At 40.4% G+C, this 22,475-nt stretch overlaps 1 protein-coding gene across 2 annotated transcripts in view; it reads right to left on the bottom strand.

Moving 5' to 3' along the window:
* Positions 1–8,385: 8,385 nt before the first annotated feature.
* The window catches only part of SLC35F2 (solute carrier family 35 member F2), a 50,265-nt gene continuing 36,175 nt past the window's right edge, over positions 8,386–22,475 (bottom strand). Inside the window, exons 3-8 of one of the 2 annotated variants that reach the window (XM_045556671.1) lie at positions 22,081–22,204; positions 18,369–18,528; positions 17,346–17,502; positions 16,739–16,791; positions 15,084–15,238; positions 8,386–9,201 (exon numbers count right to left, since the gene is read on the bottom strand). In XM_045556671.1, the coding sequence (XP_045412627.1) occupies positions 9,016–9,201; positions 15,084–15,238; positions 16,739–16,791; positions 17,346–17,502; positions 18,369–18,528; positions 22,081–22,204 (835 nt within the window). In that variant the 3' untranslated portion in view covers positions 8,386–9,015. Of the gene's footprint in view, positions 9,202–15,083; positions 15,239–16,738; positions 16,792–17,345; positions 17,503–18,368; positions 18,529–22,080; positions 22,209–22,475 lie in introns of both variants that reach the window. The other variant, XM_045556672.1, reaches the window with a different exon arrangement.

The following is a 22,475-nucleotide window of genomic DNA, read 5'->3' as shown; positions in this document are numbered from 1 at the left end:
TATAGAATGCTTACAAAATCCTAAAGTATATCACCAAAGTACGTGTCTAAAAAGTGAGATGTATTTGGATATTTTTGATTTCTTGGCTCTCTTTGAATACATCTCTTCCCCCTTTATAACATGTGAGTATGTTCTGTGACTTCCACGTTTAACCTGCTGAAGCATGCAGTGTGCTTCTGGTAGGGAATGATTCATGTGCGTCAACCGGGCAGGACACTCACTCTAAAGAGGGAGAGAACCTGGCAGACTGCATCATCTAGAAAGGAGGTGAACTTGAGCAGAAGCTGGGAGAATGAAGTGAGCATTAGATATACAAAGAGGAAGTGGAAGAAGGAAGCACGCCTAAAGAGAATTGCCTGTAAAGTACATGAAGGTGGAATACACAGAGCACGTGAGCAGGGAGGAGTCTTGTTGACTGAATTCGTGTGGGCACCCAGTAATGGAAGATAAGATTGGGAAGGTAAGAACAGAGTCAGCCTCCACTTGGACTTTTCTAAGAGGAATAAGAAGCCATTGAAGGTTTCTGGGCCAATTAGGGATATTTTAGAAAAGTTCTTCTGGCAGATATATGTCGGATTGAAAAAATTTTAGGAAAATGTATAGAATGAATAAACTATAGACTGAGACTCAAGATAGTTAGAAGGTTGATGGTTGGTTTTATGTCAACTTGACTGGACTAAGGGATGCTCAGATAGTTGGTAAAACATTATTTCTCCGTGTGTCTGTGAGAGTGTTTCTGGAAGAGACTGGCATTTGAATCATTAGACTGATTAAAAAAGATTGTCCTCCCTAATGTGAGAGGGCATCATCCAATCCCTTGAGGTTCTAAATAAAACAAAAGGCAGAAGAAGAACAAATTTGCTCTTTCTGCTTGAGCTAGGCCATCCACCTTCTCCTGCCCTCAGACATGGGACCCTTTGTTCTCAGGTTTTCAGACTTGGGCTAGGACTTGTACCATTGGCTCTCCTGGTTCTCAAGTTTTGGGGCTTGGGCTAGAACTATACCACCAGCCTTCCTGGGCCTCCAGCTTACAGACAGCATATTGTGGGACTTCTCAGCCTCCAAAATCATGTGAGCCAATCTCTCATAATAAATTTCCTTCTATATATCTATATCTATATCCTATTGGTCCTGTTTCTCTGGAGAACCCTGACTAATATAGAAGGCTATAGGATGGACTAAGAGCATGGAGTATGAGCAAAAGTAATGAGGGTTTGAGCTAATGTAAGAACTAAAAACAAAAAGGGAGAGACAACAATTTATTGTATATTTCAAAATATCTAGAAGAAATGCTTTATAATATTCACAATACAAAGGAACTTTTGTTTGAGGTGGTGGATATCCCAATTACCCTGATTTGATCATTACATATTATATACATGTATCAAAATACCACATTTACCCCATAAATATGTACAACTATTATGTATGGATAAATTAAAAATAAGAGAGGTGTGAGAGACATCACCAAAGAAGAACTAACAGATGTTGGTGTCCTGTTGGATGTGAAGGGTGAGGAATACATCTAATGTAGCTTCAGAGGTTTGTGCCTGAGCAACACTAGAAAAGTACCATTAATGAAATATGAAAATCAGGCTGGGCACAGTGGCTCACGCCTGTAATCCTAGCACTCTGGGAGGCTGAGGCGGGTGGATCGCTCAAGGTCAGGAGTTCGAGACCAGCCTGAGCAAGAGCAAGACCCCGTCTCTACTAAAAATAGAAACAAATTATCTGGCCAACTAAAATATATACAGAAAAAATTAGCCGGGTATGGTGGCGCATTCCTGTAGTCCCAGCTACTTGGGAGGCTGAGGCAGTAGGATCGCTTAAGCCCAGGAGTTTGAGGTTGCTGTGAGCTAGGCTGATGCCACGGCACTCACTCTAGCCCGGGCAACAAAGTGACACTCTGTGTCAAAAAAAAAAAATCAAATATGAAAATCAGAAGTGGAAACTCAAAAGTGAGAGCAAATGATGCAGGAGATGGAGGAGACAGGAGCCATTATATGCTTCAGTTTGACCTCCTGAGCTTGACGCAATGACGGGCTAGTCAGTCAGCTGCAGAAATGTCCATTTTGGAAAGTTAAAGGACATTCTAAGGGCATAGGCCCATTTGGGGACCAAATTGAGTTCAGTCTGTCTTTGGTGCCCCCAGGTACCTTTCTTGAATTTGTCTCAGTCCCAGGGATCTAAGACTCTTACCGTCCCTGGTTTCTCCTCCCTGACCCATGGATCCCCATCTTGGAGACCTATTTAAGTGCCCTGCCACATCCAAGCTAGCCTTCTGCCTAGGGGACGGGCATGCAGCCACCGAATTCCAGGCAGTTAGGGTGCCCTGCTCTCTACAGACAGACCTCCCCTCCAGTGTCTCCCGGCCTGGCCTGGAGTCCTCCTGCTCAGCCTCCCACAACAAGATGTCCCTACATGATAACAAAAGAGTACCCAGGATAGTACACAGTGCTCATCAGCCAAGTTTGGCTCTCAACTGAGCCAAATCTCCCTGCTCTGGCATGTCTCACACTCCACTTAGCAGATCAGGGACTAAGCTTTGGCCTTCCTCCTGCCTGTCTAATCCTCCAAATTGACAGTAAAGACCAAATAAGTGTTGTACACCCATGTGTTAAGTATAAGTACATATAAACTCAATCCAACAGATGCACTGGGAAAATAAAGTTCTACAGGAATGCCTCTACATGTGTGTCAGGGGCAGAGGGAGATTCCCTGAAGCTGCTGTAATCAGTTTTATTGAAAACAGCAATCCTTCAAGAAAGTAGAACTCAGTGGAGGTTATCTTGGTGATGGTGGGGTGTGTGTGTGTGTTTCTAAGATATATACACTGAACTAGCAGGTTTTTCAAGAAGATAAAGGTGGATAGAGTCCCACATGGGATCACAAGATCAAAGTCAGATTATGCATCTGAAAGTTTATGAAACATTCAGACAGAAGCAAAAAAGCACAGTCACCAGGCAGGTAGGTAGAAGGTAACATCCAAGGTCAGGGAAGGTGGGACTTGGTATATGCTAAATTTTGAATGTTTGTCCCCTCCAAAACTCATGTTGAAATTTAATTGCCATTGTGACAGTACTGGGAGGTGGGACCTTTAACAGATGGTTAGATCGTGAGGGTTCCACCCTCAAAGGTCAGCCCCTCTTGTTCTCTCTGTCTCCACCCCGCTTCTACCACCTGATAACGACTTCTGCCATGTTATGACACAGCAAGACGGCCCTTGCCAGATGCCAGCACCTTAACATTGAAATTCCCAGCCTCCAGAACTGTGAGCCGATAAATTTCTGTTCATTATAAATTACCCAGTCTTGGGTATTCTGTTAGAACAACACAAAATAGACTAAGACAGCATGGAAACTCCACTTCTGTACTACAAGTTCTCTAGGTCATACCTTGTATAGAATCTAGCCTACCCGTTTGGCAGGCAGTGAATGGTAATAGATGATTGAGCAATGAGTATATGGAACCTTCTGAATGGTTGTTTATGGTCAGTTGGAGGCAATAATTGTTCAAATGGCTTATATTTCTTCATTGGTATCAAGTCCTTCCCCCTTTCAATCTAAACTTCCTTCTCCAAAAGTGTCTACATTTTAAATTAAGGCTGCTAGAAGAGGACGATATTTAAACCAAGGAATAGGCCAGGTGCAGTGGCTCATGCCTGTAATCCTAGCACCCTGGGAGCCTAAAGCAGGAGGATCACTTGAGCTCAGTAATTCGAGACTAGCCTGAGCAAGAGCTAGATCCCGTCTCTACTAAAAATAGAAAAAAATGAGCTGGGTGTCATGCTGCACGCCTGTAGTCCCAGCTATTTGGGAGGTTGAGACAGGAGGATCACTTGAGCCCACGAGTTTGAGGTTGCAGTGAGCTATGATGATGCCACTGCACTCGAGCTAAGGCAACAGAGCGAGACTCTGTCTCCAATAAATAAATAAACCAACCAAAGAATAAAGTGCATTATGAAAGTTTGAGCATTGAGAGAATAAACCTTGGGACATTAAACCCTTCTGCATGGAAGGGCAGGTAAAATTTTGCTGTTCTGAAGAGGCTTTACTCCCCGATATACCATTTAGATATTGTCAGACTTCTCAAAATACCCTTTACATGACTACTGTAGAACTGCATGTTCAGCATTACCTAATTTCCTCATAAATCTCTTGCCTTTTAATCAGCTAAGTGGCTATCTACTGAATTTCCCTGATTTATTGATATCTTTTGAGGGCTGAGGATATGTCCAGATACTAAGTGATTAAATGTAGATGAAATGGCACATCACCGTAATTATTAATATAATAAAAAAGGGAATCGTGACTATGCATACATAAGACCCCACAGAGATGAACTGTAGACAGCTTCTTAAAAGGCCAGGCTCCACGGTTGCAAAAACTGTACTACCAAGCTAGTTTTTCCAAGGAAATCTTCCCAACGGCTCTCATTAGAGATGCATTTGCATTTGCTGGCTCAGCAGTTCCGCAGGAATCATGACCCTCTCCGAATTCACTGAGTGGGGACTTTGGCTGCTGACTAAACTGAAAGGTTAAAATCCCAGATTCTGTTTGCACCCTTAGCCACCAAACTCCGTTTGACCTCTGGGGGATGTTTAAACTTTTCTGAGACCCCAATTCTTCAACTGCTAACCAAAACGCAATCCCTACTGAAGACAGTTAATGATAATACTCTCTTTACAAACAAAACAAAACACTTTGATTTAACAGGACATTATGCAGGTGCTATAAAATGAGACAGATTATTGTCTATGTTACGGGTCTTTGAGTTGTTACAATTTTTAAAACACCACCTGCTGGAAACTCCACTGATGAGAGGCTGGTATCAGAAAGGTGAGAAATGTTAAATGCCTGTCCACAAAAGAGAACTTAGTTTCAAAATACAAATAGTAACAACGGCACCAGCAAAGCCCTCTCTTCTTACAGTGTAACCATAGTCTAGTTGCATAATATATTATTAATATTATACATCTATACTACAGAACAATGTAGCCACACTATTACACTATTCAGTAAGGTGGGTTTTTTTTCATGTCATGAATATCTACAAGAAATATTGAAAAAGTATTAAATATTGCTTAATAGGCCAGAAAAGGATTTAGAGGAGGTTATCAACAAAAGAATGAGCTGTGTTTCGAAAGCTGTGCTTGCACCTCAGGGATCAGCATATATTTAGATAGATGGTTTCTTATCGTTATTAATGGATTTTATGATAAAATAATCACTAAAAGATTCTTTATGAAAATTAATGGGTTGTCATCAAATGTATTTGTGATTTTAAACATTGTGATAACTGAAGACTATTAATCTCTGTGATAAGACAATCTATATTATATGAACAATTCCTCAGATAGTCTAATGTGAACAGGGTAAACCTGCATTGCCCAACATGTGGCCACTTGGTGCACGAAATGTGGTTAGTGACACGTACTAAAATGATAATACTTTTAATATATTGGGTTAATTAAAATATGCTGTTAAAATTTTTTTTTAAGTTTGTGTGTAATCCAGATGTTTGAAAACATATTTTTTCCCCCCATGGAAGCAGTGTTATACGAGCTGGTTAAACTCCCAGTCCTCACAAATTTATTTAAATCAGATTGTGCGGCAGTATAGTACTATTATTGAATAGCTCACTGTCATTCAGAGCATTGCTTTTCGGGGATGCTGAATTCTGAGTTTTCACTTGGAATGTTCAGACTGGCAGTCCCTTGCCCCGCTCCAGATGAGGAGCAGGCCAGGGGAAAGACCGTGGGAGGAAAGAGAACACAGCAGGGTTAGCAGCGCAGGACAACTTGCTAACTGCATGTTTCTGTGTAAAAGCCTTTTTTACTTTAGGTCAATCTCCCCGTCAGTGTTCTGAATTGGGACCAAAGGCAAAATTTATTTAATAAACACTCAAGAGGTGAAATGACCAAAGGACTAGAAAGATGAAAAAAGGCCATTGCTGACCTGCAAGAGCTCAAGCTGTGGAGGGGAAGGCAGGTGAACGGCAAGCACTCCGTGAGGTGCTAAAGGAAGATATGAGTGAGGCCTACAGGGGCCTACAGGAGGGTGGGAGCCATTCGGGTGGCCCGAGAAAGACTTCCTAGAAGAGTTGACATTTGAGCTCAACCTGGATGGACACGTGGGATTCTGTCACCTGAGATTCTCTATTTCACCATTATCCCTATAGAGACACAGGTTTGTTCTTAGGCAAGATATTTTAGGAAACATCAGTGCACTCAGAGATCCCTGGGCACCACCCCTGGAGACTGACTCAGTAGTTCTAGAATAGGGCCTGAGAATCTTTTTTTTTAATTAATTTATTATTTCTTTATTTTTTTAATTTTCTTTTCCTACCACCAACTTGAACCAGAGAGAACCTGTAGTTTTAAAATCACCTCTACTGTTTCTGACATTCTGCCAAGTTTGGGAAGCAGCAATGAACTAGGAATCTAGCACTGTTGGGCATAAAACTGAGACAAATTGTATCACCTTCCTATGCCTTCGCTTATTTATCTTTAAAAAGAGAATCAAGGGAAAAAAGTAAAAAAGAGAATTGGACTAGATGATAAGCCCTTCCATGAGTCACGGGTCAAGGTTTTCAAATTCCTTGATTATTGACATTATTAGGCAAATTTAAATTACTTGTACACAGTAAACATACCACAAATATTTGTTTAGTGAGGAGGGACACAAATCACAGTTATAAGGGGCGACTTAAGGATTTTCCAAGAACACTCAGACTCAAGTGGGATGATTCAATTGTGCTAAGACATTAACATTTACTTATAGTGATATGTTTTCCAGTTTGATATGTACTTCAAAGTTTTCTCTAAAATCTTTAATTTTATGTTTTCATTTGAATATGTAAACAAAGTATGTCTCTAGAAGCTAACAGAGATAAATTGAGATTTGGATGATTACCTAGAGTTAAAAAAATGCTACCTCCTTGTTCTAAAGCGCATCAAATATGTACGTATGCTAAACACCCAAATATGTAACCAAAGACCTCGGGAATGACACTGGCAGCCAAAGAGCAATCTTGTAGATGGAGGATCAGTGCAGCCATCACTGATGTGAATAAAATGAAACAATAAACAAAACAGCACAAATTTAAAAAGAAAGAAAGAATCAGTGTGCTAATCAAACCAAAAATCTTCCCCAAACAGCCAAACATTTTAACATAAGTTTTTCCATTCACTGATAGTTGTTAATGAAAACCAAACATAAATTGAAAAGTCAGTTTTAATTTGTTGCAGAGAATGACAGATCATTTCACTTAAAAAGGGAAAAATTTCATTGTGGTAACTCAGAATTGGAAAGTGTATATTCCTGCAAATGATCTGTGAGCTCACTCTGAATTCCCTTCAATCGTGGCATAGCCCCGAAATATCAATAGATGGGTTTCCCTCACCTTACAGAAGACATGACTCTGAAAAGTTGAATATGAGGAAATTTCAAATATGTTAAGTCACTGAAAATCCACAAGAGGAACTGGTTAATCAAAGAAACCACACAGTGAATGTACTCCCATGAATCCGAAGTCTTTTAATAACATGATCCACTATTTCTTATCATATTGTTACAAAAAAATTTACATACAGAGTTTTCTTAAGGTGGCATTTTGTTGGTTGATACTATACTGATGCTACATGTTAACATTCTGTATTGAGGAAGTATCATAAAAATCTCACGACATTACAAATATTTGTTAAGAAGTAGTACAGTATCTTCTTTTAACAATTGAGGCCTCCTCCTAGGCCTACTCTTCTCTGAGAAGTTATTACTTTTGTGTTTGACTTTGATGATAATCTATTTTTTTTCTACCAGTTATAGAAACAAAGTTTTCTCCTTATTGCAATAATTTGCAGTAAGACTTAGTTTACTGAGCTGGTGCTTAATATTAAAAAATGGGATCAGTAGAAATATTCCAGGGGGTCATGAGAATTTCCAGAAAGGATGGTGCAATTCATTTACTTGGGTCTGAGAAATCTTGGAGAACAGGATCTGGGACTGAAAATGTGGGAGAAATGTCCAGTGTCACAGGCTTTAAGAAGAGCAGAGAGAGTTTGCTCTGGGATCTGGAATGAACAATGGGGGAGGAATTAAAAAAAATTAGCTAGGGGCAGTGGCTCACGCCTGTAATCCTAGCACTTTGGGAGGCTGAGGTGGGAGGATCACTTGAGGTCAGGAATTTGAGACCAGCGTGAGCAACAGTGAGATCCCGTCTCTACAAAAAAATAGAAAAAATTAGCAGGCATTATGGTGCACGCCTGTAGTCCCAGGCTGATGCAGGAGGATCCCCTGAGCCCAGGAGTTTGAGGCTGCTGTGAGCTATGATGACACCACTGCACTCCAGCCTGGGTGACAGAGTAAGACCTTATCTCAAAAAAAAAAAAAAAAGAAAGACAGAGAGAGAAAAGAAAAGAAACAATTAGGAAAGGGTTCCTAGGTTTACTGCACTCCAGCTTAAGCCTCCTATAGTACTCACACTTGAACCTCAGGACTTCTCAAGTGCTGCCCCATCCATTTTCCCACCATAGGCAATTGTCACCAGGCCTCATATGCCTGAGGCCACAAGGCCTGTAGACAATGACTGCCTCCCCAGGGCAAAAGCCCAAAGCTAGCCTCCAACTGAGGAAAGCTACCCTGAGCACAGAGCCCAGGCCAGCTGGGCTGCTTTCAGGCCGGGTCCTGAGGCCGGCTCACTCCTGGGTCTCTCCCCAGTCCCACTTTCCCACATGCGCCTCTGGGACCCCTGTGAGGTGCCTGCACCTCGTCTCCCAGACACTAATAGATATTAGTCCTGAAACACACAGAAACACAACCCTAGCCTTGGCTTCTGCTCTCTTTTGGTATTTCTACATTCGATATACAGTTTAACATTCCTTTCTAAAATCTAACCACTGGATCCAACCCAATGCCGTAGAGTGTTCACTCCGAGTGTGGTATTCCCCCGAGTGTCCCCTGGGCGGGCAGGCTCTGCTGTGTCCTGGTGGGGCCCGGTGTGCGCTGTCCTCTCCGGCTACAAGGCCACGGAGTGGGTCTCCTGGAAGTTCTCCTCAAGCTTCAGTCCCAGGTTGTCGATGCCGATGGTGGTGACCGCAGGCACGGTGCTTTCAGGCGGCTCTGCTGTGCGAGTCGGGGTGGAGCAGTACAGGACAAAGCCCAGCATGATGACGGTGAAGGAGAGGATGTAGAGTCCCGAAAACTAGGAGAGAAAAACAGGCTAAAAATTGGGCTCCCTCACGTACATCTTTGCTGCTGCCTTTTGCCTGGCATGCTTTGAGGGCTCCCTTGTCATAATCTTTTTCCTGAAAGTTGCCTGAGGAGATGCCAACACCCAAAACCCTCCCGGATGTACTGGTGAATGGAAGGCTCTGGCAACAGCACAGCACCTCGGCCAGCCAGATCCTTGGATCTTTAGGAGAAATGGGACTTTGCCTTTCTCTGTGATGATCCAGCCGCACCCCGCCCTGTAAGTAGGCCCACTTAGTGGAGAAAGTAAAAGATCAGCACGGACACCATGAGACGGCCCAATGCAGATCCTAGACATGACTTCACACTATTGGTATGAAATAAAGAAACACAGGACCTATGATGTTAATAGAATGTGGATGTACACATGCGACATCTGCTCAACGGCCTCTCCATGTATGCTATTCCAATGAAATTCGTTTTGTTAAAATTTAATAGACTAGTTTGTCTCTGAAGGCAAGTAGGTTTTTTGTTTTGGCTTTTTTGCTTTTTGTTTTTTAGGGATTTTTTTGGAGACAGGGCCTCACTCTGTTGTCTGAACTAACAGTACAGTGGCCTCATCATAGCTCACTGAAAACCTCAAGCTCCTGGGCTCAAGCAATTCTCCTGACTCAGCCTCCCAAGTAGCTGGGACTGACTACAGGCACATGCCACCACTCCTGGCCTCAAGTGATCCTCCCACCTTGGCCTCCCAAAGTGCTAGGATTACAGGCATGAGCCATTATGCCTGGCCCTAGACAAATGATATATAGTAAAATTTATGTTGGGCTGAGCAGATTCAGATTTTTAGAGCCAGAAAGAGCCTAAGACATCATTTTTCAAGAGTTTGAAGCCCAAAGAAGTGACTGGTGTAAGGTCCAGTGAAGACAACCACAGGGAACAGAGCCCAACAGGAGGCATCTCCTAACCTCTCTGCTCTCAGAAGGACTAGTTCTAGCAGGATCCTACTCTGACAACACACCACAAGGACAGATGGAGTTTTTGGTGACCTTCAACCTGCCCCTTTTTAGGACTGAAAACAACCACCCAGAGCAAAACACAATGAGGACAGAACACTAATCCGTTGGGTGTATATTCTGACATACCCCAAAAGTTTAAATAAATTATATTAAGTACTTTGTATATTTGCTTTTATTTGAATTGGGGATCCAAAAAAAGGTTTAAGTATTAAATAAATCAATATCTGTTTTTAATTGCATGATAAATAAAGCACAGAAACAAAGTAGCTAAACACTGACCAAGAATGCTATAGTAAAATTAGGGAAATTATATAGCACAATTAATGTGTAATTATACGTCCTGGATTTTTTTTTTTTTAATGGAACAAGCAAACTCAGTTTATGAACGGTCCTGCTAACCTCATTTTAAAGTTAAGAATGGGGACACAATATTTTATTGAAGCCAATAAATATTTTTAAATTAGCTTAGATTTCATATTATACCCAATAAAAAAGTTCAAATAAGGGGCTGACAGAGAAAAGCAATAAGAAAATGGCATGGGCTGGAGAAGGGGAAGAGAAAAAAGATGAGAGGGAAAAAGAAAGTAAGAGTCACTCCCAAAAATGAAAGGAAAAACTAAATAGGTTTTTGAAATGAGTATTAAGTAGATTGCTGGTCACATCTAGCTGTGGGCTTCTGTGGGTCACCAGTGGTTTTAACATGTTAATGTTTTTATAGATGCTCAGTTACTGCTTCTTAACTTTCAACCTTGAGGATTCCTTAAGGAATTCTCCCCCAGAAAGGAAAGCCTTCCCTGGACTCAGTGATGATGCAAAGCCAGAGATGTCGAGCTGAGCGGTCTACTATAATTTCCCAGCACTGGCTTTAATTCTTAGATCTAGGCCGGTGCGGTGGCTCACGCCTGTAATCCTAGCACTCTGGGAGGCCGAGGCGGGTGGATTGTTTGAGCTCAGGAGTTCGAGACCAGCCTGAGCAAGAGCGAGACCCCGTCTCTACTAAAAAATAGAAAGAAATTTAAAAAAAAAAAAATTCTTAGATCTAATACTTAGCACAGCACCCAACACACAGCAGGTGTTTAATAATGTTTGTAGAAAAAAATGATTCAATGAATATTAGGTGAAGTTAGAGCTATTTAGAGTACCCTAAACTTTTAAAGTTGATATTATGAAAGGTAATCACGGTATCCTACAAAACGTCCACAGTTTACCTGTGGGAAAACCTATATAACGTGTTCAAAACCCGTTCTGTTTGGTTTGGTGGTTTTTAAGTATTCAGAAGAAAAAATATGTGTCTCTTCAGGCAGGTGGTTGAATGGAGGCATCTTTATTAGAACAAGGAGACTAATAAATGGAGAATGGAGTGAGGTAAGTCTCCTGAATTAGAGCCTTTTACTTTTTTCTTTTTGTAAATTCTACCCTTTGGGTCTGGATCTATACAAGAAGTTTCTTTTGGCTACTTTATTCAATAAGTATTTACTCAAAATCAGTTGCACAGAAGGCAGAGTGCTTAAGGTCTAACCTACATATGTGTAAAAAAATTTAAGACTCTTTTTCAACCATCTGCTTCAAAAAATCAGAGCCAAAGTTATTTTAGATATATAATTTTTTTAATTGGGGATATATTATGCTTATGATTGTCTTTAAAAACTACTTCTAAAGTGCTAGATATCTTCATTATGCTCTGAATTTTTTTTCTACCTCTGTTATTTACTCTGAAGATCACAGCAGACTTCCTCTTTGCTCTATAAGTCTTGAAGCAACCTTTGACCAAAAACAATAAAATCTGATCTGAGTTAAAGAGTGAGCTGCTGGACATACAGGGATAAAGCAACATAAAACAAAAGAACCATTAAGGAATTTACAGACTGCATGCTCCAATTCTGAGACCAGTAGTTTAAAGTCATATGGCCAAAAAATGACACATGAAAGGACTTTTGCATATGCAAGTTAAGGGCTGCTGAAGCTAAGGATAGCTACCACCTGGCCTGGAACAACGGTATAGAAACACTATCACCCCCTAGTGGTGCCCACGTGAAATGCAGCCACAGCACACAAAAAACCTCACTACCTTTAAGACTGACATTGCAGCCCTTGAGAATTCAGCTCTCATAGAAAAAAAAATCTGGGCCCATCAGGACCACTTCTCTGATTCACTTTGACATTTGTTCCTTTTTTTTTTTTTTTTTTTTTTTGAGACAGAGTCTCACTCTGTTGCCCTGAGTAGAGTGGCCTCAGCCTAGCTCCCAGCAACCTCAAACTCCTGGGCTCAAGCGATCTTCCAGCTTGGGCCTCCCAGAGTGCTAGGATTATAGGCATGAGCCACCACGCCCAGCCCATGTTGTTACTTTTCATGATACTATCAATAAGCTATAAATACTCCTTCAGTCTTTGTTCACAAATACCTTAACCAGCAAGTCTGCAAAGATAACAGCGGGTTCCTGTCACATGTAACCTTGCAAGGCAAAAGCATTTATGCTCCTTAAGCAGAAATTTCTGAGAACTCACTGAACTTAATGTATCAATAATTTAGCTAAGTTGTGTGAGTTCATGGCCAATTCCTGGGAATAGTGTAAATCAGCACTGAGGATTTCTGCCTGGATACAAAATTTTACAAAGACAAAGAAATGTAGTTGATGTCTCCTACTGAAACTAAAATTACCAATTATCAGCCAACACCCTATTTGCTCAAATGACTGTGGGGAAAGATAGCAAACAGGTCAACAAGGCTTTACTGAAGAAAAGACACATTTCTACAGCAGTAGTTCTCAAGGTACGATCCAAAGGCCTACAAGGAGACCCAAGACCCTTGAGGGGAATCCGTAAGGTCAACACTATTATTACAATAATACTAATATGCTATTACCCTTTTCACTTTCATTGTCTTACAAGTGCACGGTAGAATGTTCCAGAGGCAACATAACATGTGCTATCACAAAGCAGAATAAAGACGCAGATATGAGAATCCAGCTGTTTTCTGTTAAGCCACATATCAAAGAGATTTTTCTAATGTAAATCAATGTCACTCTTCTATTTTTTTTTATTTTGGAAAATACAGCTTTTTCATAAATATATGTTATTTAGCCTGGACATGGTGGCTCAATCCTGTAATCCCAGCACTTTGGGAGGCTGAGGTGGGAGGATCACTTGAGTTCAGGATTTCAAGACCAGCCTGGGCAATACAGTAAGACCCTGTCTCTACAAAAAATTTAAAAAATTAGCCAGACATGGTGGCACATCTGTAGTCCCAGCTACTTGGGAGGCTGAGACAGGAGGATCTCTTGATCCCAGGAGTTTGAGGTTGCTGTGAGCTGTGATCACACCTCTGCACCCTACCCTGGGCCACAGAGTGAGACCCTGTGTCTTTAAGAAAAAAAAAAAAAAGCTACTTATGTTAACATGAGTTTATTATTTTCTTAATAAATTAATAAGTACTTTTTAAATTTGTCGTTTTTAATTTCTAATATGATAAATAATAGGTATAAGTGACTGGAGTCCTCAACTTTTAAGCATTTAAAAGGGTCCTGAGATTTAAAAAGAATGAGAACTACTACCCTAGGTGCTTCAAATTAGCTGTAAAGTTGAAAAAAAATCTATTTATTTGGCTCCCTCTGTGGTATAAGACTTTAACATGACAGATTCTTAAACTTGAGATTCTCACCTTAGTAATGAAAATAAGAAGGAAAGTACAGTACAAAGAAGACTGGACTGATAGAAGCCTGAAGAAGAAGCCTGGTAACTAAAATTTAGTCTTGACTTAACCACTAACTAGCTGCTGACTAAGGATAGGTCACTCCACTGCACATAACCTCCCCGGGCCTTCCTTTCCTTTATCTAAAATGAGATGGTCCAATCAGTCATTTCAAGGTCAGGTGTATCAGACTCTCTGGGGTATTATTTTTTCAAATTACATATTCGCTCTCTGGCTTCTCCTGAAGATACCGACGCATTCCTGCCTTGAGAATTAGTACACATGATAGTAGCCGTTACTGACGGTCACAGGTTATGCTTGGGAATGCTGTGATGCTGCGGAAATAGAAAGTGTGAAAAACCACTGCACTGACTCACCTTTGAGGTTCCTTCTGGACATAAAATCATTACGAAAGATGGAACCATTTCCATCATGCATGCATGATGATGCACCCCTTTCCCCTTCCTTTCTGTCAGGTACTTTAGACTTTTGTCCATGTGCCAGGGCAAAGAGAGTGAACAGGAAAGTCCACAGTGCCCGGCCCAAGTTAGATTGTCCCTCAAGGTTGACGGGCAGCTCTGGGACTGCTTGTTTATCACCTGGCAACGTGCATTAGCACTTGCATAAGCTAGTGTCCTAGGACATGCCATAGAAGATGAAATCCATTGTATTTCACCCTTTAGAAAAACTCTAAAAGGGCAAATTCTTGCCCCCACTCCCACCCCTAGACAGGGTCTTGCTCTGTTGACCGGGTTAAAGTGCAGCGGTATCAGCCTAGCTCACAGCAACCTCAACTCCTGGGCTCAAGCAATCCTCCTACCTCAGCCTTCCAAGTTGCTGGGACTACAGGTGTGCACCATCACACTTAGCTAATTTTTCTATTTTTTGTAGAGATGGGGTCTTGCTATGTTGCTCGGGCTGGTCGCAAACTCCTGGCTCAAGTGATCCTCTCACCTCAGCCTCCCAAAGTGCTAGGATTATAGGTGTGAGCCACTGTGCCCAGCCCAGGCAATTCTTACTTGGACCAATTTTCTTAATTTGGAAGCAGTAAAAGGAGTGAGGCCTGACCAGTGAAATTCTTGTAAAGAGGATGAGAAGGTTTTATTTTGGATTAAGAATCTTGAAGAAACCTGCTGCTTCTTTCGGACCAGTCAAGTGTTCTTATTTGAACATGATCTATTTGCTTACCTTATAGCCAAACAGAAAGAGTCCAAAGAAAAGGCTGTAGAGGTCTGCTGTCAAGATGCCCAGGTTGACAGAGGTGGCACTAGTGGCTTTAATCACCAATGGCATGAAGCTGTACAGGCAAAACATACAGAGGGCAAATGCCACAAACAGCAAGGCTGTGAAAAAATGGAATATCTAATATTATGGGAAAGAATCAGAAGGCAAAAGAACTTGAGGCTTGGCTGTCATATAAAACTCCCTGACTCTTCAACATATTATCTACAACACCCCTTGTTAACAGTTAGCATTGCAAATCCGACTACAAAACTCTCTGGGGAAAAAAAAATACCAATAACAAGTTGTGATGTAGATAAGGACCTCAAAAATCCAACAGGGTGTTGGATGGTCAAGGCGATAAAATCTTGCCATCCACCCTCCCAGGGCAGAGTGTCTGTGATAAAAGGTCAATAAAAGCAGAATCAATATCACGTGTCCAGAAAAATCACTCATTATCTTTTCTTTGCTTTGTTTGGTTGGTTGGACATGATTTGTGTAATTGGATTCAGAATAAAGTGTTTTTAAGGCATCAAAGACAGTTATTAGGTCCATCGCATTTGTTCATCTCATTAAATTAAATGCTCCAAGACAGCACAGTATAACTATCCTCTTTAGTCTTCATGTGGATGCTGACTACATCAGCAGCATCTCTGCTTTGCAACCACTTCTTTAATCTCACTCCATATCCAACACCACTTTCTCTCTCTCTCTCTCTGGCAATCTGTTATTAAGGTGAATTAAACTATTCAAGCATGGGACACAATCTTCAATGACATTTATGTACACTTAACTTCTTTCCACCCTTCATCAAATAAGGCTCAAATCTTTCCTGTCTCATCACTATTTTCTTCTGCTTTATTTATTTGTGCAGATGCCTAAGAATATCATACGAGAGGGGCAATGGGAAGTAGGGGGTGATTCCACACCATCAGTGATTCAGGTTAATGCTTCACAAATTACATCAAGCAGACGAAAACCTTCACAAGTCTGAGGACCCAAGATACAGGTCTAATTAAAGTGGCTATGACCAAAGGTCAGTCTCCAATCTGGTTCAGAATTCCTAGTAAAGAAAGGCTATCCCGGTCGGGTGTGGTGGCTCACGCCTGTAATCCTAGCACTCTGGGAGGCCGAGGCGGGTGGATTGTTTGAGCTCAGGAGTGCGAGACCAGCCTGAGCAAGAGCAAGGCCCCGTTTCTATTAAAAATAGAAAGAAATTATATGGACAGCTAAAAATATATATAGAAAAAATTAGCCTGGCATGGTGGCACATGCCTGTAGTCCCAGCTACACGGGAGGCTGAGGCAGAAGGATTGCTTGAGCCCAGGAGTTGGAGGTTGCTGTGAGCTAGGCTGACAGCACAGCACTCTAGCCAGGGCAACAGAGCAAGACTCTGTCTCAAAAAAAAAAAAAGAAAGGCTATCCCTTATCCCTGCAGGTAAAGATTAAGAATGAACTTTTATGGAAGTTCATCTGTAAACCACTATGGGTGATATACATCAAATTACTCTGGGATTTTACAAAGATGTCTAAATATTTTTAAAAAGAAGCATTTATTTCTGGATGTTGATTTTCGTTAAAGGAAAGAACTGGCTAGAAAGAATTGTCGTTTATTTACATACCAATTTTCCAGTCCCAGTGAATGCTGGCAATATCGTTATATTCCACAATCAATCTAAGATTAAAATAAGAGGTCAAAGAGAGATTCACATACTAATTTTTACTGTTTTACAGGCATTTTATTTATTATTCTTCAGCAAAGGTGAGGAATTTTGTTGACTTCTGAATTTTTCTTAGAATATAAAAATAACTATCTTTAATAAAAATGACAGAATAAAACCAAAGGAGTTCATGAAGATATGTTTGGCTCCTTTAAAAGTGCTCTTTAATTGTAGCCAACTATAGGAGGAAAACATGACATTATGCTTTCCTTTTGAATAAGCTTAGGGAATTAATGTGTTAATATTTTCTGAAGATAATTGGGGGGAAAAATCCTTCCTGGTAATGCCTCTACCACACTGTAATCAGGAATCCTAAGCTTCACACATATTTAAGAAAATAAAGCATAATTCTTGACATTTTAACAATCCTCTAATAGACATTTAGACATCTATTACTGATTTCAAATGTGAATTGGGGCAAACTAAACAATGAAGATTAGCGGTTAGAAAGTCATCATCAGTGATATATTTGCTTATTATGTTTTTAGAAAAAAATTTAGAATCTTACAGCTGTATGCCACTGATAATTGTCCCAAATAAGCCCACCATTCCTAGAAACTCCTGTCTGCTCAGCTTCTTCACAACGTATTCTTCACAAACATTAGAAATGGCATAGAGAGAAGACCCAAGAAGGACAAAGACGTCACCAAGCAGCACATCACTCCCTACAGGAAAACAAGCCACAAAAAGGAATACATTGTAAATGTGAGGTGAACCTCAACAGCTCATCCCCAGGAGTTTATCTGACTTGTGTTCATTTAAATAAGACTTTACAGAAGGAGAAAACCTGGTTTCTAGAAGTATGAAGTCTCTTACTCTTTTAACTTTCCAGTATAATTTTGCTGTGATTCTTCATAATTTGGAAGACTAACGGACTGGAAGATAGTGGTATACACCATAACTTAAGCCCTTGGAAAATGATTTTATGACATGACAAATTAATGAAATTCATTAATGGGTCACGTCAGTTTGAAAACAATAAGGAAGGAACTGATCTCAAGGTAATTTTCTCTCTTAATCTAAGGAGACACTGAAGTCACTTGTAGATTGGGTGAATTCATAGACCTTAATTAGACTTTATACTATCAATTGTCTGAATTTAACACAAAATATAGCAAGTTGTTCTTATTTACAGAGAGGCTTACAAAGAGATCATCCCATGAACACCAAGTCTCCTTTTGAAAAAAACAAAAAACCAAGAATCTACAGTAGGTTTTCCAGTATCCAATCCCATGTATGAGCCAAAAAAAGATTACTGTAAATATATAAAAAAACTTCTCTCTCATGAGACAAACCAAACTATTTAGTGTGACAAAAAGGAACAAGGGCTGTGGGCTGGTAGGAACATAAAGATTGTTTTGCCAAAGTCATTACAAAATACCATAAACAAGTAAATCTGAAAATAAAATTTAAAAGGTAGTTAACCAGGACATGTTTTCTGCCATTTACTGTATCTTTACAAAATAAAAGTAAAAACATGAGCAAAACTCTTCTGTGACTAAACCGCAAATAAGTAATAACACACTCTTACCTGAATCCTCTTGCCTCCCTGCTAAGACATCCGCACCAACCATGGTTCCTACGCCCAGCAGACAGACAGACACAGCGATGAAGTGGATCACTCTGTATCTTGCATGAAGAATAAACCACGAGAGAGCCATCAACACAGGAATTCCAAAGCAATCCAAGAGCTGCATGAAAGGAGAAATAAACAGCTTAAAACATCTCTCATTAGTTAAAAGATGGGCAATTCAGTATTGATAATAACAGGAGTCAGTATTTATTGAGCATTTATTATAAGCCAGCCCTGGACTAAGTGCTTTATCTGGATTAACTCATTTAATCCTCACAACTCTATGAGATTGAAATTACAATCCCATTTTATACATGAGAAAATGAAGCTATAAAGAGGCAAAATGGGAGAGCCAGTTGCGGAACCCAAGAATTCTGCCCGAGGGCCCGTGCAATTTACCTCTCCACTCCCACCAGGGTTTATCATCAAGCCCAGCAGACAAACTCTCCTTCCTGCATGCATCCATTTACTCAGGGAACAAATGTTTATAAACACCTCGAATGTGCAACACACTATGTGAGGAGCTAGGAATAGAAATGAACAGGACAGATCGGAGCCATGCCCTCGGGGGCACACGAAGCAAGAAAACACGTGGAATAAATCATCACACAACCAGATTATCTAACTGCAATTGGGCTAAGAGCTAAGCAGTACAGGTTACCACAAGAGAGCACACAGCCACCATCCCCCTGCCGGAGTGTCGAACCACACCATGTGAGACAGACCTGCTCACAGCAAATGCTCTTGCTCATCTTCATCACATGCTCCTCCCACACCTGTTGACCCTAGGTCCAGAAAACACCTGCTATACCCCCAATATTGCCCGTCTGAAAGGTGTGCCAAAATTACAATAAATCTGAAATCACTTCTAAGATAAAAGAAAAACAGAGATTGCACTCACTCAATTCTTAAATTCACAAATTTTATGTGAATTCAAGGATAATCCTTGATGCATTCAAGTGTATTCAAGGAAAAAATACATTCCTGAAACTGCCGTTTTATTCTCACCCTGTTGTTTGTTTTTTAAGCCTTGTTACTGATTCTCTCTATATCTGTTTAGTCTTGGACAAGTCAGGCCCCTAAATCTCCAGCAGCCCATCCGATCCTGTCCACAGTTGTTTACTGATGGCCTTTCACTGCAATATCGTCGCCAGAGTCCGACACACCATGAGTAGGAAAGGGCATCTTGCCTTGTTATTTATTCCAGCTGCAGAACTCTAATCTCTTAAGTGCTTTATTGAGCCTGCCTGAATAACAAACCATTAAAAGATGCAAATGATGATAGCCTGTCCCGGAAGACACCAGCAGAATCCAGCCATAACGGCTTAACAAAGTCTGAACTACATTCCTTAAACTAAAAAAGTAGGAAAAAAAACAAAACCACCCTAAAAACTATCACAGAAGACTCCCTAACCTTGTGTCTTAAAATCAAAGTTAAATTTGCTCTATCTTTAACAATTTTTGGTGGGCAATGAGTGGCCCTAAAATAAGGGAGCTGCCTATGTCATGGTCAGAGCTCCAGAGGCCTCAGGCCCCACCCAGCCCTGCCACCGACCAGCCAGCTGTGTGATCCCCGGCCATTCTCGGAGTCCAAGTATGAAGTAAAGAGCTCAGACTAAATGATCATGCAGGACCCCTCCGATTCTAACATTCCACGATTTCTCAACTGATGCCTCATTTGTCTGCATGAACTTTCTTTTCAAAATGTAGTCTTGGTGAGGGATGTCTTCTCTTTGACGCTTTCAGTTCCAAGAGTCTCATTTAAGTTAATATTTAAAAATTATGGTATAGTCACAGTAAGCAGGGTACTAAGTAAGACCCTGGGGACATGGGTATAAAAACGAGTTGGACCATATCAGAGGTACAATAGAGTTGAGAAAAGAAAGTGAAATTGAATTTGGCCTTAGAGAATGGGGGCGAGGATATTCAAAAAGGATTGCATTCTAGAAAGAGCAGCAGAGCAGAACAGCAAGGGAGACAAGGAGCAGCCTGTGGGTGGGGAACCGGCTGGTGTGGCGGTAAAGTGGGACATGAGTAGAAACCTGGCAACATCATTAACTTCACAGGAACTACCTCATAATTATTTGTAATTACTGAATCTTCAAAGAAATCCTCAAAAAGGAGGTTCAAAGACCGCCTAATCCAAATTTCCACCCTTTCAGATTACCCAGACCAGGGATTTACTCAAGTAGAGAATTGGCTTGAATAATTCCAGTGACAGGGAACTCGGCCGCTGGCGGGTGCTTTCGTGGTTAGATGCCTTATTATAAAAATGTCCCTTGCTAAGATGATAAGCACATGACTTTTGACAACCAAATGCTTAGGTTTTTCGAAGAGGCTAGGATGAAAGAAATCATTTTCAATGGTACAAGGTATGAACTTTAGTCACAAAAATCTAACTATAAGTGTTTGGGTTTTATCTGTATTTAGACCTCGTACCAATTCAAAACTTTTTCTCATTATCAGAGAACAAAGTTTCTGCAATTAAGTAATTAAAATGCGTGTGGGATTGTGAGAGTAGATGTGACTAGAAAATACCATCTTCTACATACTGATGTATACCTCCTTACTCAATGCTAAGCATACACTTACTCCTATTTATGATAAATGTCATCCTCTAGGTAACTCCTGGTTTTCATTTTTATGAATTTCTGGGTTCTTTGCGTGCCTCCTGTGACATCTCTTGTCACAAACCACTTCCTATCTCGGCTTTTTAACCCATACCAGTCAAAAACCAAGAGGTTTGCTAAGGTCAATGCTTAGCACAATGTTACAGGAAAGAAAATATTTAATAAAATGCCTTCTGGTAGTAACATTTAATGTATGTTCACATTGGAAAAATACTGAGTGGTCATCAATCCTTATCTTTTCCAAGTAAAATAAGTCTAATGTCATTATAATTTTTCCAGTTTCTAAAATTTGGAGATGTCTGTTTTGCATAGTGAGAAAGTGATGCATCAGAAAGTTATAAATCCATTAACTATGACATCCAAACCTGGCATTGGAGTCTATCTCCCTTTCACTTCCTTTTATAAAACATTTTATTGTTAGTATTGGTGATTCAATGTTATGATACATCTCATAGTTTGCTAATATTTAGACAACTGAAATCAGCCTTCCTCAACTTTACAAAGTTGAAAAGCACTGCAACGTAGGAACATTTTTCTTTCAACCCAGCAAGAATAAACCTAACAAAGAAATAGGGATGGGAGTTTTACCTTTGGCTACCACTTCTCCCCAAAATATCTAATAGGCTCCTTTGAATGGTTCCTTTGTCATGAATATCTACTTTGCTCGCAAACCTCCAATTTGTCTATAGTACAAGGTACATCTACTTTCGTATGCCATATTCGAGCAACACATAAGACAGAACTCTTGTCAACATCACAGCATCAACTGCCAACTAAATATTTATGCTTATTTGGGTAGGAACTGTTCTCATCTGTGATAGCATTAGCAGTTTGGGAACTGATTAACTTGTAGACATTTTACTAATTCCAGAAAACATTACTCATTAGAGCATATGCTCCACCGGAAAACATCACCCACCTGTGTTTAGGTTCTCTCCAAGTTGAACAGGTTTTCAATAAAATTAGGTTAACACAAATATGAGTTCATGTTCTTCTCTTGAAGCTATAAAATGCAAAGAGGTCAGAGGGCTCCCTCTTACCTGGACGCTGGTTAGAGTTGTGTACTGGTAGGCTCTGACAACCAGGTAATTGGCTTCCACATCTGCTACTCCCAGCAGAATGTACTTCCACCATTTTCTTTTCAAGATAATTAAAAGGTTATCACTGCCTGGTTGAAAGAAATCTAGGTTAATACATGTTACTTGAAAATGATACCATGCATGTTAATTTGGAGATCAAAGAGCCAAAGCAAGTGTTTATTGTGTGTATCAAATGTAGTCCCTCCTAATTTCCATTACTCATAACCCAAACTGCAATAGCTCAGCAGAGTCAAAGTTTTTCTATTTCTAGTATGAGACCCAAGTTAAGGAGTCATCATAGATTAAGTATCCAATGAAAGCAGCAGAAAGAAAGTAGGAGAAAAGTGGTTACATTC

This window comes from Lemur catta, chromosome 7 (genome assembly GCF_020740605.2).
Source record: "Lemur catta isolate mLemCat1 chromosome 7, mLemCat1.pri, whole genome shotgun sequence".
Taxonomy (NCBI): domain Eukaryota; kingdom Metazoa; phylum Chordata; class Mammalia; order Primates; family Lemuridae; genus Lemur; species Lemur catta.
The sequence above is the reverse complement of the archived record's forward strand: the minus strand, read 5'-3'. Positions and strand labels throughout refer to the sequence as shown.